This window comes from Halichoeres trimaculatus, unplaced genomic scaffold (assembly GCF_033239565.1).
Source record: "Halichoeres trimaculatus isolate MK-OKI-2021-1 unplaced genomic scaffold, fHalTri1.1 fHalTri1_scaffold_17, whole genome shotgun sequence".
NCBI classification, from domain to species: domain Eukaryota; kingdom Metazoa; phylum Chordata; class Actinopteri; order Labriformes; family Labridae; genus Halichoeres; species Halichoeres trimaculatus.
The window spans coordinates 15062509-15074742 of record NW_027437195.1 but is presented as its reverse complement, the minus strand read 5'-3'; the positions used below and the strand labels follow the sequence as shown (position 1 = coordinate 15074742).

The 12234-nt window shown below is 41.9% G+C and overlaps 3 protein-coding genes across 6 annotated transcripts; 2 read left to right on the top strand and 1 right to left on the bottom strand.

The window, feature by feature from the left end:
• Nucleotides 1–260: 260 nt before the first annotated feature.
• On the top strand, nucleotides 261–4195 carry LOC141807017 (uncharacterized). 2 transcript variants are annotated; one of them, XM_074692771.1, is made up of 13 exons: nucleotides 261–631; nucleotides 713–883; nucleotides 973–1078; nucleotides 1233–1355; nucleotides 1432–1545; nucleotides 1715–1892; nucleotides 1975–2103; nucleotides 2192–2379; nucleotides 2492–2688; nucleotides 2792–2883; nucleotides 2965–3019; nucleotides 3250–3347; nucleotides 3641–4195. In XM_074692771.1, the coding sequence occupies exons 1-13, from the start codon at nucleotides 522–524 to the stop codon at nucleotides 3862–3864; spliced, it is 1785 nt and encodes a 594-aa protein (XP_074548872.1). In that variant the 5' UTR covers nucleotides 261–521; the 3' UTR covers nucleotides 3865–4195. The 2 variants fall into 2 exon arrangements, with proteins under 2 accessions (XP_074548872.1, XP_074548873.1); XM_074692772.1 differs by having other exon boundaries at nucleotides 262–631; nucleotides 1718–1892.
• A 120-nt stretch (nucleotides 4196–4315) lies between these two features.
• gstz1 (glutathione S-transferase zeta 1) lies at nucleotides 4316–6225 on the bottom strand. 3 transcript variants are annotated; one of them, XM_074692775.1, is made up of 9 exons: nucleotides 5764–6225; nucleotides 5623–5674; nucleotides 5468–5535; nucleotides 5210–5290; nucleotides 4993–5118; nucleotides 4850–4925; nucleotides 4696–4748; nucleotides 4570–4619; nucleotides 4316–4475 (listed from the first exon to the last, which is right to left on the bottom strand). In XM_074692775.1, exons 1-9 carry the CDS (start codon nucleotides 5779–5781, stop codon nucleotides 4349–4351), a joined length of 651 nt encoding a protein of 216 aa, XP_074548876.1. In that variant the 5' UTR covers nucleotides 5782–6225; the 3' UTR covers nucleotides 4316–4348. The 3 variants fall into 3 exon arrangements, with proteins under 3 accessions (XP_074548876.1, XP_074548875.1, XP_074548874.1); XM_074692774.1 differs by having other exon boundaries at nucleotides 6017–6225; XM_074692773.1 differs by having other exon boundaries at nucleotides 4443–4619.
• A 184-nt stretch (nucleotides 6226–6409) lies between these two features.
• On the top strand, nucleotides 6410–11938 carry aldh6a1 (aldehyde dehydrogenase 6 family, member A1). The gene is made up of 12 exons (XM_074691879.1): nucleotides 6410–6566; nucleotides 7134–7175; nucleotides 7265–7339; nucleotides 7902–8063; nucleotides 8145–8223; nucleotides 8710–9012; nucleotides 9168–9289; nucleotides 9608–9797; nucleotides 10299–10480; nucleotides 10570–10749; nucleotides 11597–11695; nucleotides 11799–11938. The coding sequence occupies exons 1-12, from the start codon at nucleotides 6528–6530 to the stop codon at nucleotides 11901–11903; spliced, it is 1578 nt and encodes a 525-aa protein (XP_074547980.1). The 5' UTR covers nucleotides 6410–6527; the 3' UTR covers nucleotides 11904–11938.
• The last annotated feature ends 296 nt before the right edge of the window (nucleotides 11939–12234 follow it).

Sequence of the window (12234 nt, the reverse complement as noted above, 5' to 3'; positions counted from 1 at the left end):
GGGTCCGCGGCCTCTAGGGGTTCTGTGGAAGTACTGCATGGAGTCTGTGACATTAGGGATTTTTTTATTATTAATTTCATATAATTATTGCCAAGTATTTCAGTTTTTACTCATTTTATTTTTATCACTCAGAAGTAACATACAGCAGCACAGCAGCTCTCTCAAACTGCACACAGGTTCACTTAGCATTCCCTTCTGGCTCCTGAAGACTATGAGGAAGACCCGCCTCGATCGCTGTTCTACCAATCACGCGGCCATGTTTCTTATCGGCGCTGTCAGGTTCTCCAGAATAGCTTAATACTGAGTACGGTACGTAGACCTAGGCCTGGTTTAATTGTTCTGAAAACGTTAAAGACCCCTGATATAGATAGTTGATCATAAATTCAAGTCAACTTTTTTAAACACATGCTCTAGTTAATTAATTGGAGGCGGTTTCAGGTGTGCGGCTTGCTGCGTCCTCGCGCTCAAGTCAGCCAATAGGACGTGATTACCAGACTAGCATAGGTTGCACCATAGAGTTAATGTTTGTTAAAAGCTTAAACTTCTATAGGAGAAAAATACCGAACACCATGGGGAAGCTGAATTTTTTTGTCCTCCACTCTCTGCGTGACGCTCCCCGTCCCTTTCACAGGTAGGCCTTTCTGATTTAAAAAATTAATTGTACATTGAGACAGCATTTTTAACATTTGGACTGGATCTCACCGTGGCGCAGCAAATCCAACCGAAAGTGCTTCCAGGTCCACGTGCCCCTGCCTCTACCCAAACTGCTCGTGGTCTTCGGTCTTGGAGAATGGAAACACAGTGACACGATAATCTCTGTAGAGGTTGTGGTCAGTCCTGAAGTACCCGCTCAGAAAATAGGAATCCTGACATCTCAATCAAGGTTTCTGGGGGGGAAATATCCAAAGTTTTATCTACTCTGTACAAAAAACCTTCAAGAATCTAAATAAGTAAAAATGATTCTGAACTCAGGTGCCTGACCTGGGAAGGCGAGTGGAGCTCTGACATCCTCACAGTAGCAGCAGAGAGAGGCAGAAAAGGAGTTTATGGCAAGATTGTTCTCACGATGTGTGGAGAGGTAATGTTTGAAGAATCGACACAACTGTTCCTGTCTCAAGATACAATTAGAAACCATAATTTTATTATCTTTCACAGTATTATTGATAGATTTAGAGTGTACATTCCTTCACGGTAGTCTACTGCTTTACTTAATGTCATTGGTTTTTGGGCAGGCACAGGACAAATCCAGTATCTTCAGCAGCACACCTCTGGTTCAAAGGACATGTCTGTTCCTAGACAAACACAATGTCACTGATCTCTGTTCCACATTACACCAAAGTACTGCAAATGAAATGGTGAGACAAACTTGGTCAAAAAAGATTCTCAGTTTTAACTTTTTTTTCTCTAACATTGGACTGTTCTGTCTTGCAGATAACAGCTGATGTGTCAAACTTGGGTGAAAGTGCTTCTTTTGCAGAGATCCAAGTAAATAAAATTGACACCAGTGTTTTCACCACAGAAAGTAAACCCTCTGTTGGGCCTTTGGTAAGAGACATGCTAAAGAATATTATAATAGTCTGCACTCATACTCACTACTGCACCTTTGGAGCTTTTTATTGCTCATCAGATTTTAGTCGACTACTCCCACATGTTTTAAAAGCCTCCGTAAAGTATACAAATTGTTTATGCAATAATACCTTGCTTTGCCTGTAAGAAGAAAACACCTAGACCTACAACTGTCAGTAAGAGACGCTACCTGACATGGAGCTCAGAGGACACGGATAGACTTTCCGAGGACATTGACCAGACTTCAACCCCCAAGAGAATGAGGCTGTCCAGGATGAGCAGCCAAGAGGACATTACTGTGCAGATAAAGAGTGAGAACAGAGAAGGTCAGACAAGACAACCCATTTGGGGGGGAAGGGGTCACATTTATGTCTGTGAAGTAAATTGAGATTAAGGGATTGCGTTTAGTTTCAGCCTGTCCGTCAGAGCGCTGGAGTCACACATTGTGTCTGAGTGACCCTGACACAGCCATCCTCATCGGAGGGGAGACAGCGGGGCAAAGCTACAGCAAGGACTCCCTGTGGAAGCTTGAGTTGGGTTAGTAAAATCTTTCCACATTGGGCACTCTGTACACAAATAAAGATGTGATTATCCACATTGGTTTTCTCTCTGACCCCCTTCCCAGACAATGATTTCTGGTTCCCCATGAACTCCTCTTCGTCTGGACCTGTACCCCCTTGCGCTCGTGGACACTCAGCAACTTATGACCCTGATTCTAAGTCAGTCTTTGTTTATGGTGGCCTGAGGGAAGATCTGCGCTGCAGTGAACTGTACATCCTTGATACTCTGACATGGAAGTGGAAGCTTGTCACTGTGGGTTTTGTTGCAAGTTACTGACCTCTTGTTTTTGTTTTTCTCATCCAAAGCTCAACTAGACTTCTTGTAAATGCTTTCTTTTGTGTTTGTGGTTACGCTCACTGTTTAGGCAAAGGGGAATGTTCCAGATCTGGCTTATCACTCAGCAGTTTTTTATAAGAAAGAGCTTTTTGTCTTTGGTGGAATGAAGCCAAGCCACTCATCTGAGGATAAATCCTGCAGTAATGCTCTGTACATCTTCAACCCAGAGTTTGAACTCTGGTACAAGCCCATTGTGGAGGGACACAGACCTCTTCCTCGGTTTGGGTAGGTCTTCATTTGAAATCGACCACAGTGAGTTTACAACCATGTGAATTCTGTATTATTTTCTGAAAACACTGATATCATGCTTATGTGTGTATGTTAACAGACACTCAGCCACTCTGATGTCAAATAAACTTATAATATTTGGAGGACAGCAGACGGCTACCTTCTTCAACGATCTTCACGTTCTGGATCTGGGTAAGATGAAACTCAGCAGCTACTCTCAGAAGCATGTTGTGTCCAAGATTAAACTGATACAAATTTTCTTAATGAGGAAAGGATTCATGGAGTACACAGCTGTGAAGTGTGAAAACATGCCGCCACTGCCTCGAGGGTAAGATAAAAGGATCAACCTTGAGAAATGTCATTGATGTACCCATGTGCTTTCTGTATTTTGATATCTCCTACTGAAAGAAATGTCTTTGATTATTATGTTCTTAGATTGATCTTACTGCAGTAATTTTTTGTTTTGTGTGTTACTTAATAAAAACTAACAATGGTGATTTGTAATCTGGCTCTTTAACACAATGGTTGATATGAAAATCTTTCTCTGCTCTTGGACAGGTTTCATGCAGCTGTACCAGTGTCACACAACAGGATTTTAATCAGTGGAGGCTGCAGTGCGATTGGAGCCCTGCAGGATGTTCATATTTTCAACATTAGTGAGTAGATTATTGATGTCACTTTAGAGGTGAAGTTTATAATTGGTCAGTATAGTTGGTTTCTGTTGTTGCTTAAATCGGCAACAATCTTATGTTATCACATTTTTTCCTTGCGTTATCCTGTTATAAATGTTTTTTTAAACTAAAGTTTTTTTTTTCTTCTCTTTCTGAAATTCTCTTGGATGCTCTCTACATTGACTTCACTTTCATGGTGTCTTGTTGTGTATGGATTCGTTATTGCTCTTCTGTAAACTCCTGACTGATTTAGTTGTTGTAATTTCCTCTGTCTTCAGACACCAACATGTGGAGCTCACTTGCATCTCCTCTGCTCTGCTCCAGACCTCGTGCAGGACACAGCATGTTGCGTTTGGGCTGCTCCAGCCTAACAGATGCTAAAAAACAGGACAAAAAGGTTCTTGAAAAATGCAGCTTGCTGGTGTTTGGTGGATCTGACTTCTCCGGTAACTTTTACAATGACACGGTGAAGTGTACTGTAGAGGTTCCTGGTGATGAGTGATGGATTCAGGCAGGAGGAGTCTAAATGAGACTAATGATTTTAAAACTTTTTTATGATCTGTCCTGATAGTGTGACAAATTAGAGTATCTCTCAATGTTTACATATCAGTATTTTTCTGTGGTAACTATATTTTATATTTTTGTGTAATGTCCTTTTCCCTCTTGTAACTTTCTTTTTACAAGTCTTTTAATAACCATTTATTCTCCTACAAAGGTAGCGTGCTGCAAGCAGTGAAATGAGAGGTTTCACAATTTGCATAACAAATCTGATCTGAGTGTTTTACACATTAGATTTTGACCTTTACCTCGTCTCCATATCAGTGTATTTCATATACACCAATAAGCATGAAGGAAAATGCTAATAAATCTTTTTAACTTAAAGCTTTCTTTGTTTTCTAAAGCAATACAAACTGACAAAGGGCTGTTTCAAAGTGTTTTATTAAACAAAATACAAAGCAGCATGTATCGTCTGAAGGTGATGAGTGCTATGCACGCAGGTCTTCAGGTGTGTCTGGTTGATTGGATGGATGGCTCACTTTGAAGGCGTCGATCTGAAGTAAGGTTTCATTCAACCTTTTGATGGTTGGATACTGATCGATGTCAACCTTGAATCTGCACAGGATAAAGACAGAGGGACGCTGTTTGGAGCAAAGTAGGGGCTCGGGTATAATTTGTGGAGGGTTTTTATAATTATCTGAGTACATACCGCTCAGCATTGTAGACTTGTGGGACCAGACAAATGTCTGCCATGGATATCTTAAAAAAAACAAGCAAGATGAAATGTTTATCATATATCACACATCATGCTTTCATCTAATAGCTATTTTCTTACCTCATCCCCTACACAATATTTCCCTGCTGTTTGCTTCAAAATGGGCTCGAGAGCTGGACAAGAAATACATTTGTATGAATAATAACGTGAAATTAAATAATGTGAAAAAGATGTAACTTAAGACGTGAGGTATAGCTGAAAATCATCCACAAACCTTGAAAGCCACGTTCAATGAAGTGCTGAGACCACGGCACCTTTTCTGCTCCTATTTTCTGAATCACGTACAGATTCTGAAACACAAGTCATGATTGTTAAGTAAACTTTTCTCCACTATCATTTGGACTGTGCTGTTCTGACCTGCAGAGGCTGTATCCCAGAGGCAATGAGGTCACTTATCATGCGAGCGTGAGCACGCTTCTTTGGGTCCGCTGGAAGAAGCCGAGTCCCTGGCCTTGTCTCATCGAGGTACTGGATCACTGCCAGCTGTGTGAGCAAAAACATTTCCAATAACATTGAAGTTTATTAAAATGTAGCCCTGCAGGGTGTATGCTTAGGAACAGGTTGGGGAACTCACTGACTGACAGAGGGTGATGCCATCAATTTCAACTGCTGGTACTTGTTGCATCGGGTTTACTGTCTTGAACTCTTGGGCACGCTTTAGCACAAAGAGAGCTTTTGTGAAACTATTGTTTTTCAAACAGTTATAGGAATAAATTAGTAATTTAAATATTTAATTAGCAGACCATGGTATGGTGCAAAGGTACTTGTAAAAAATTGTCATGCACATTCCTTTTTGCACTGGCAGAGCCTGTGAATCTCTTGGCCACTGTACCTGCTGACCTCCATCTTTGATTAGATTGACTGGAACCTGATCATACTCAATACCTTTGAGAGCAAATGCTGGTGCACAAAAAAGGTTAATTATAATCTGATGATATCACAAAATTTTACAGCTTTTAGGAAGAGAATTGTTGTGACAAGACTTACCAATGCGAACTCTCCAAGAACAGGAACTCCTGAAGTATCCATAAAGGACAGGCTACAGAGTGAAACAAAACACATGCAGTCCTTGTGAAAACGCATAACATACTTAGTTTGCAGATTTAATTCATGTCCACAGTGCTTCACCTTGGTTTGGGTTGCCATAGCTTTTCTGACTCTACTTTTCCTTCCCTACTAGACTGAATCAAATACTGCAAACGCTTTTTCTACAGTCCCACAGCCTCTTCATCCTCCAACAACCAATAGTATGTGCCCCTAAAATCCCTCCTACCTAATCTTTGGTCCATGACTAAGCAACAAGTAAGATTCATATGGTTCTCATTTGCTGGCTGGTGCACACAGTGCTCACAACACACAGCCAACAGTAACAGTACCGTACCTTGGCCAGGGAGACTAAGGATAAGTGCATTGTTGTGGCTATGATTTCGCTTTTAATTTGAGAATGCGCTGAGCCAACGTCGATTATATCCTCCACATTTTACTTCAAAAGTCCGCCTTTCTAGAATCAGCCTATAGACATTACTTTCAATGACCAGAGAAGCTTGACTCCTGAAATAAGGCAGCTCCTGTGGTCATAGTCCATCTCCGGGTTACGTAACGTAGCTTGTTTTTTTCGACCAATGGCAAGGCGGGATTTTGTACCAAGGCGGGATTTATTGAAACATAAACAAACTGATTGGATAGAATGCGCCAACAGTTGGCCAATCAGATCGCGTTACAAATGGGCGTACGGACACGGGGCGAATCGTAAGCCTCAGATTTACTTTAAAGCCCGCCCACGGGTCATACAACTTTGTTTGGAAGAAGACTGAACTGTCTTCACCTGGCCACCGTCCTACCTGCTGAGTTGGGTCAAGTCAAGTCCACCTGTGCGTAATAACACTTCCAACATGGCAACCACAGCATTAAGATCCATGCTAAAGGCAAAGGTAAGTATTACATACTTATCTGCACTCGGTAACAAATGACGCAGTCAGATTTGACAGCTCATATTGTTTACAAAGTACCAGGTGTCATGTGCTGCAGGATTTAGGTTCCGTCTCGCCATGCACACCGTTATTCCTCATAGATTAACTTCTTCTTCTTTTTAAATTTATTTTTTTCTGTTGATGATTTTTGATCACATGCAATCCCAAGGTGTTTGTCAAAGTACTGCCTCTTAAAAGCAGAGCAATAGAAGAAAGTAAGAGGCCTGACCTAATCAGCTATTAATGAAACACTAAACCTCAATAAAACTTGTCACTCCAGCCCTGTTCGCTGAGTTGTATTCGTTCTCCTTGTTCTGTCTAGTCCCCTTGACTTTGTCCCCATATCAAGTCTCTACCTAACTCCAACTTGTTAGTTGCTTATTAATCTTGTGGGCCATCAGGTTGCAACTAGAAACAGACACCATAAGGGTTAGAGTAGTGTGTGTTGAAATCTGTAAATGAAACTTACAGTTTCAGTGTTATAACAGTGACATTTATGATTTATGATTTCTATTGTTTCTTTCTCAGGTCCCATTTAGAGCTGGTCAAATGTGCTACTCCTCCTCAGTGGTGAGTGCAGTCCACTGTAGGTCTGTTGTTCACATCTCCCATCAAATGTCATGCATGGGCAATTAATTGAAATGCACCTTTCCTTGCAGCCCACGACCAAACTTTTTATTGATGGAAAGTTTGTTGAATCCAAGACCACAGAATGGGTGGATGTTCACAACCCTGTAAGTATTCTAGATTAAAAGAAGAGGAGTTTTTTTTTTTTACTGTTGCATCCACACATGTAGTTTGGATTAATACATTTGACTAAAGCTGTGATGTGTTGTTCAACCTGTTTTATGTGGCACAAGATTAAACGCCTCTGCCTTTTTGATTCAAAACAAAGACAAACTAGTAGAATAAAAAATGTATATTTTTGTTTTTATTTGCTGATCAGGAGTATCTACCACAGTGTAAATACTAGTGCATACACATTACTATTTAAATAACTGATTACTAGCAAGAAATGTTTCATTGAAAATGCTAAAAACTCCTACTGCAACTGTCAAAAAGCAATAATGTTTTGCTTCATTAAAAATGAGTGGAAATCTTCTTAATTGGACCTGATAAACTTTGACTTGTAGATTTCTGAAAAGCCATGCATCTTAGTTAAACATTAGCTAGGATTCCCCTGTTACCTAATGTTACACAAACTAAACCAGCACATGCTGATTAGAACAAATTAATCTTTAGCCTATTATTGTAAATTGACTTATCCCAGTGGCCCTACTTTTGTCTTTTCTATAGGCAACCAATGAGGTGATCTACCGTGTTCCCAAAGCTACCCAGGAGGAGATGCTAGCTGCTGTGGACTCTTGCTCAAGAGCCTTTTCGTCTTGGTCTGAGACCTCCATCTTGGCTAGGCAGCAGGTCTTCCTTCGCTATCAGCAGCTTATCAAGGACAATATTGTAAGTCCCTGATTATAAGGTGCAACTGAAAATATAAAGCTGAAAACAATGGAGGGGTACAAGGGTCATCTTTTGTTTCAGAAAGAACTTGCAAAGTCAATCACCTTGGAGCAGGGCAAGACCCTTGCAGATGCAGAAGGGGATGTGTTCAGAGGATTGCGTAAGTTTATCTCACTTTCACGTGCACAAACAGTGGGGCTTTACAAAGGGGAGCACAAGTGGACCTTGCATGTCATGTAGGCTTTAACTCATGTTAAGGGAAAGTTAATGAGTTATACTTGCTCTGCCAATAGGACATTTGAATAGCTGCTAGAAATGATCACCTTTGCCCTTCATTCTGAGAAGGCATGAAGTATTGTTGGAGGCTGAAGAGGAAATATTGAAAAGAGCCATTTTTACTCCTTTCTCCACCACAGATTTTTATTGTCCTACTTCTCATCTTTAGTGTATTTTTTTGGTTTTCATTACACTATCACTAAAATTGGAAGAATATCCTTAATCATCTGTATTCAGCATTTTAACCTGGCAGACATTACTCCAATGCAATGTCATCACAAACAAAAAACAGTAATGCAAATAATTAATACATGGCTGAGCACATTTGCAAATCAACTCATAACACTTAGCTTTTGCCTTCTCTCCACAGAGGTTGTGGAGCATGCCTGCAGCATCACCTCCTTGATGCTCGGTGAAACTCTGCCCTCAATCACAAAGGACATGGACACCTACACCTACCGCTTGCCCCTGGGTGTGTGTGCTGGTATTGCCCCCTTCAACTTCCCCGCTATGATCCCCCTGTGGATGTTCCCCATGGGAATGGTGTGTGGTAACACATACCTACTGAAGCCTTCAGAGCGGGTGCCGACCTGTTCCATGCTGCTGGCTAAGATGCTGCAGGATGCCGGCGCTCCAGACGGGACACTCAACATCATTCACGGCCAACACAATGGTGAGAGTTTGTATCTGATGTTTTTGAACTGGGAAATAATAATGAATAAGTTACTTGATCATAATTTTAGTTTGTTGGGATAACTGTTTTTCTCAGTAATTTTAAATATCAAAGCTCATGTCTGATATCTCTCTTTTTTGAAAACTCTTTCACAGCTGTGAACTTCATCTGTGACCATCCTTCTATCAAAGCCATTAGCTTTGTGGGCTCAAATCAAGCTGGGGAATATATTTACGAGAGGGGATCTAAAAATGGCAAGAGGGTCCAGTCCAACATGGTGAGTATGAAATGATAATGCCGCACAGGTGTTACTTCTGACACTCTGTAACTGTCCAGAAGGTGGCAGCATTGGCCTGCAGATCCCTGTTCCTCCTCACTGCCAGCTGTACAGAAGTGAGAGTGTGAAGCACAGATTGCAGCTGTGCATCCCTGTTAAAGAGCCAAGTTGTAAATAATAGCTGTTTCCTCTATTAAACTTGATGTGTGTCCATCAACCCCATAAGGATTTAATTTGTGAAATGTGAGGTTGTTTTAATATGTTTCTCTGATATTGAGATCAAACAGCAGTAGGCTAACCACTTCTTATGCATTATAGGGAGCCAAGAACCATGGTGTGGTGATGCCTGATGCAAACAAGGAGAACACTCTGAACCAGCTTGTGGGTGCAGCGTTCGGGGCAGCGGGACAGCGCTGCATGGCTCTGTCCACGGCCATCCTGGTGGGTGAGGCTCGGAGCTGGCTGCCGGAGCTGGTGGATCGAGCCAAGGCCCTGCGAGTGAACGCAGGTACCGCACCCCATCGCCTCCACCCTTCACCTCTTTCTCTCCTGAGCCTCTTTTCCCCTGAGGGCCTTTGGTTTAGTCATTTTAGTGGCCACCCACGCCGCCCTAACCACACCTCTCGCCTTCTGCGCTGTTGCAACTTCGTGATGGAGTCAGCTGGGAGAGACGGCCTGTTGAGTCAGCCATGCTGCAAATTTGTGGCTGTATCCGCCGCTCGGGCATAAGTAGCGGTTCGGAGCATCAAAACCTTTTCAGAAAGGAATGATGTGGAGTAAAATTGAGAGGATTTTCCCTGTTTGCCGTGATATGGACTCTAATTTGTGTCGTACACAGGAAACCCATAAGTATCCATTTTTGAGGGTGTGCCTGAAGGTGCCCCTCGTCCTGGCTTTTGCGTGTTTGTGGCAGAAGACATATTTGAATGTCATGCCCATTATGTGCTCACATCATGTGAATGCCATACTATGTAACCTTATAGCTGGTTGTTTTTTGGGGCCCTGCTAGGAGACCAGCCCGGAGCAGACGTGGGGCCCTTGATCTCTCCACAGGCCAAGGAGAGAGTGTGCAGTCTGATCCAGAGTGGAGTGGACGAGGGAGCTAAACTGCTCCTGGACGGTAGAAACGTCAACGTCAAGGGTTATGAGAATGGCAACTTTGTGGGTCCAACCATCATTGGCAATGTCACAGTACGTGGGTTTACCATCTTTATTTGTATTTGTTGTATGTCCTATGAAGAACAAACTTTTTAACTGTTGATTTTTTTTTAAATTTGCAGCCAAAGATGAAGTGCTACACTGAGGAGATTTTTGGGCCTGTGTTGGTTGTTCTTGAGGCAGAAACTCTGGATGATGCCATCGGGATGGTCAACAACAATGTCTATGGCAACGGAACAGCTATCTTCACCACAAATGGTGCCACTGCACGCAAATACACTCATGAGGTGGACGTGGGCCAGGTGAGTGGCTGCAGACTCCAAATGTGTTCCTCAGTTTTGAGAGAAAGGAGACATTCACATCAGCCTGTCATGTCTATACAGCATCTCAAACATGGAGCTCATCACTTTTCTGTTTGTAAAACCTGCTCACACTTAAAAAAACAATTATTTTCCGTGTCAAGTATAGCCCTGTTTGCCCCTAACCTAAAATAAACACATTCAGCAACCCCCTTCATCCACTTCCCCACTGGTGAAATCCACAAATAACAACAGCAAATATGTGTCTCACCTGAAAACAGGGGGTCATAGAAACATTTTTCCAGGTAGTACTCGAGGAGGGAAATCTTAAATTAAACTCAAAAAGGGATTCCTTGGGTCCTGTTCATGGTTGAAGCATAAACACAGCCGGCCTTTACCCTGTTTGTTTGCCTGTGGAGCCCTAGTTATGCCCTGTGTTTGCTGTTCACATGTCGGGGAATGCTGTGCAGGCCATGTGCTGTACTCTTCTCCAAACCTCGATGCAACAAACATCTACTTTTCCTTTTTTTTTCCTTCCTGCACCTTCGCCAAAAGGTCTTAGTGTTCCAAATGTATTCCCGCTGTTTCAAACATTCAAACCAACCATGCCAAGCCTCTGCTGCTTTCATAACAAAATGCTTTATTTAGTTGTCCCTCCCTTCAATAATTTTATGCTATGGTTCAGCATATACAGCAGGTTTAGTTTTAGTAAATGTAATCGTGTAAGCTTGTTAAACACAGATACACCACATCTTTCATCTGCCTCATCGTAGCAAGTTATAATCTGGAGTAATTATTTTACAAAGCTCACAATTAAGGGAAATGAAAGGATGAATACTTGTTTCTGCAGGTGGGAGTCAATGTTCCCATCCCAGTTCCACTGCCCATGTTCTCCTTCACTGGATCGAGAGGATCCTTCAGAGGGGACATGAACTTCTATGGAAAACAAGTAAGAAACAAACAGAAGCGTTGTGGTGTTCCAGGAGTAGGAAAAAGACAAATGTGACAATGCCCGGTGTTTCATGGGAATGTTTTTATTGTTTTCTCTGCAGGGTATCCAGTTCTACACACAAATAAAAACAGTCACCTCACAGTGGAAAGCAGAAGACGCCACTTTGAAAAGTCCTGCAGTTACCATGCCAACGATGGGACGCTAAATACTCCATTCAAGTGCTACTGTCCTTTCCAAAAGACCAGATAATCTCAAACTTCCCTCCATAAAAATCACCACTGTGAACACTTTACTAAAACATTTTTAAATAACACTTGTGCTTTGTATTAGAGTGATACTTTGAGATAAAACTAATGTGGCTCAGATTTGAATTGTGCAGAAGATCTGTATAGCTGTGGCACTGTTTGATGTCATTACCTCAATACAACACCAGAATTCAAACCCTCACTTATAGTGTAGTGCATTCAGTCCACGTGGATGATGGCCGCTTTGTGTTCCACTGACCTGACATCAGCTGTTTGTTTACGGTGTTTTCT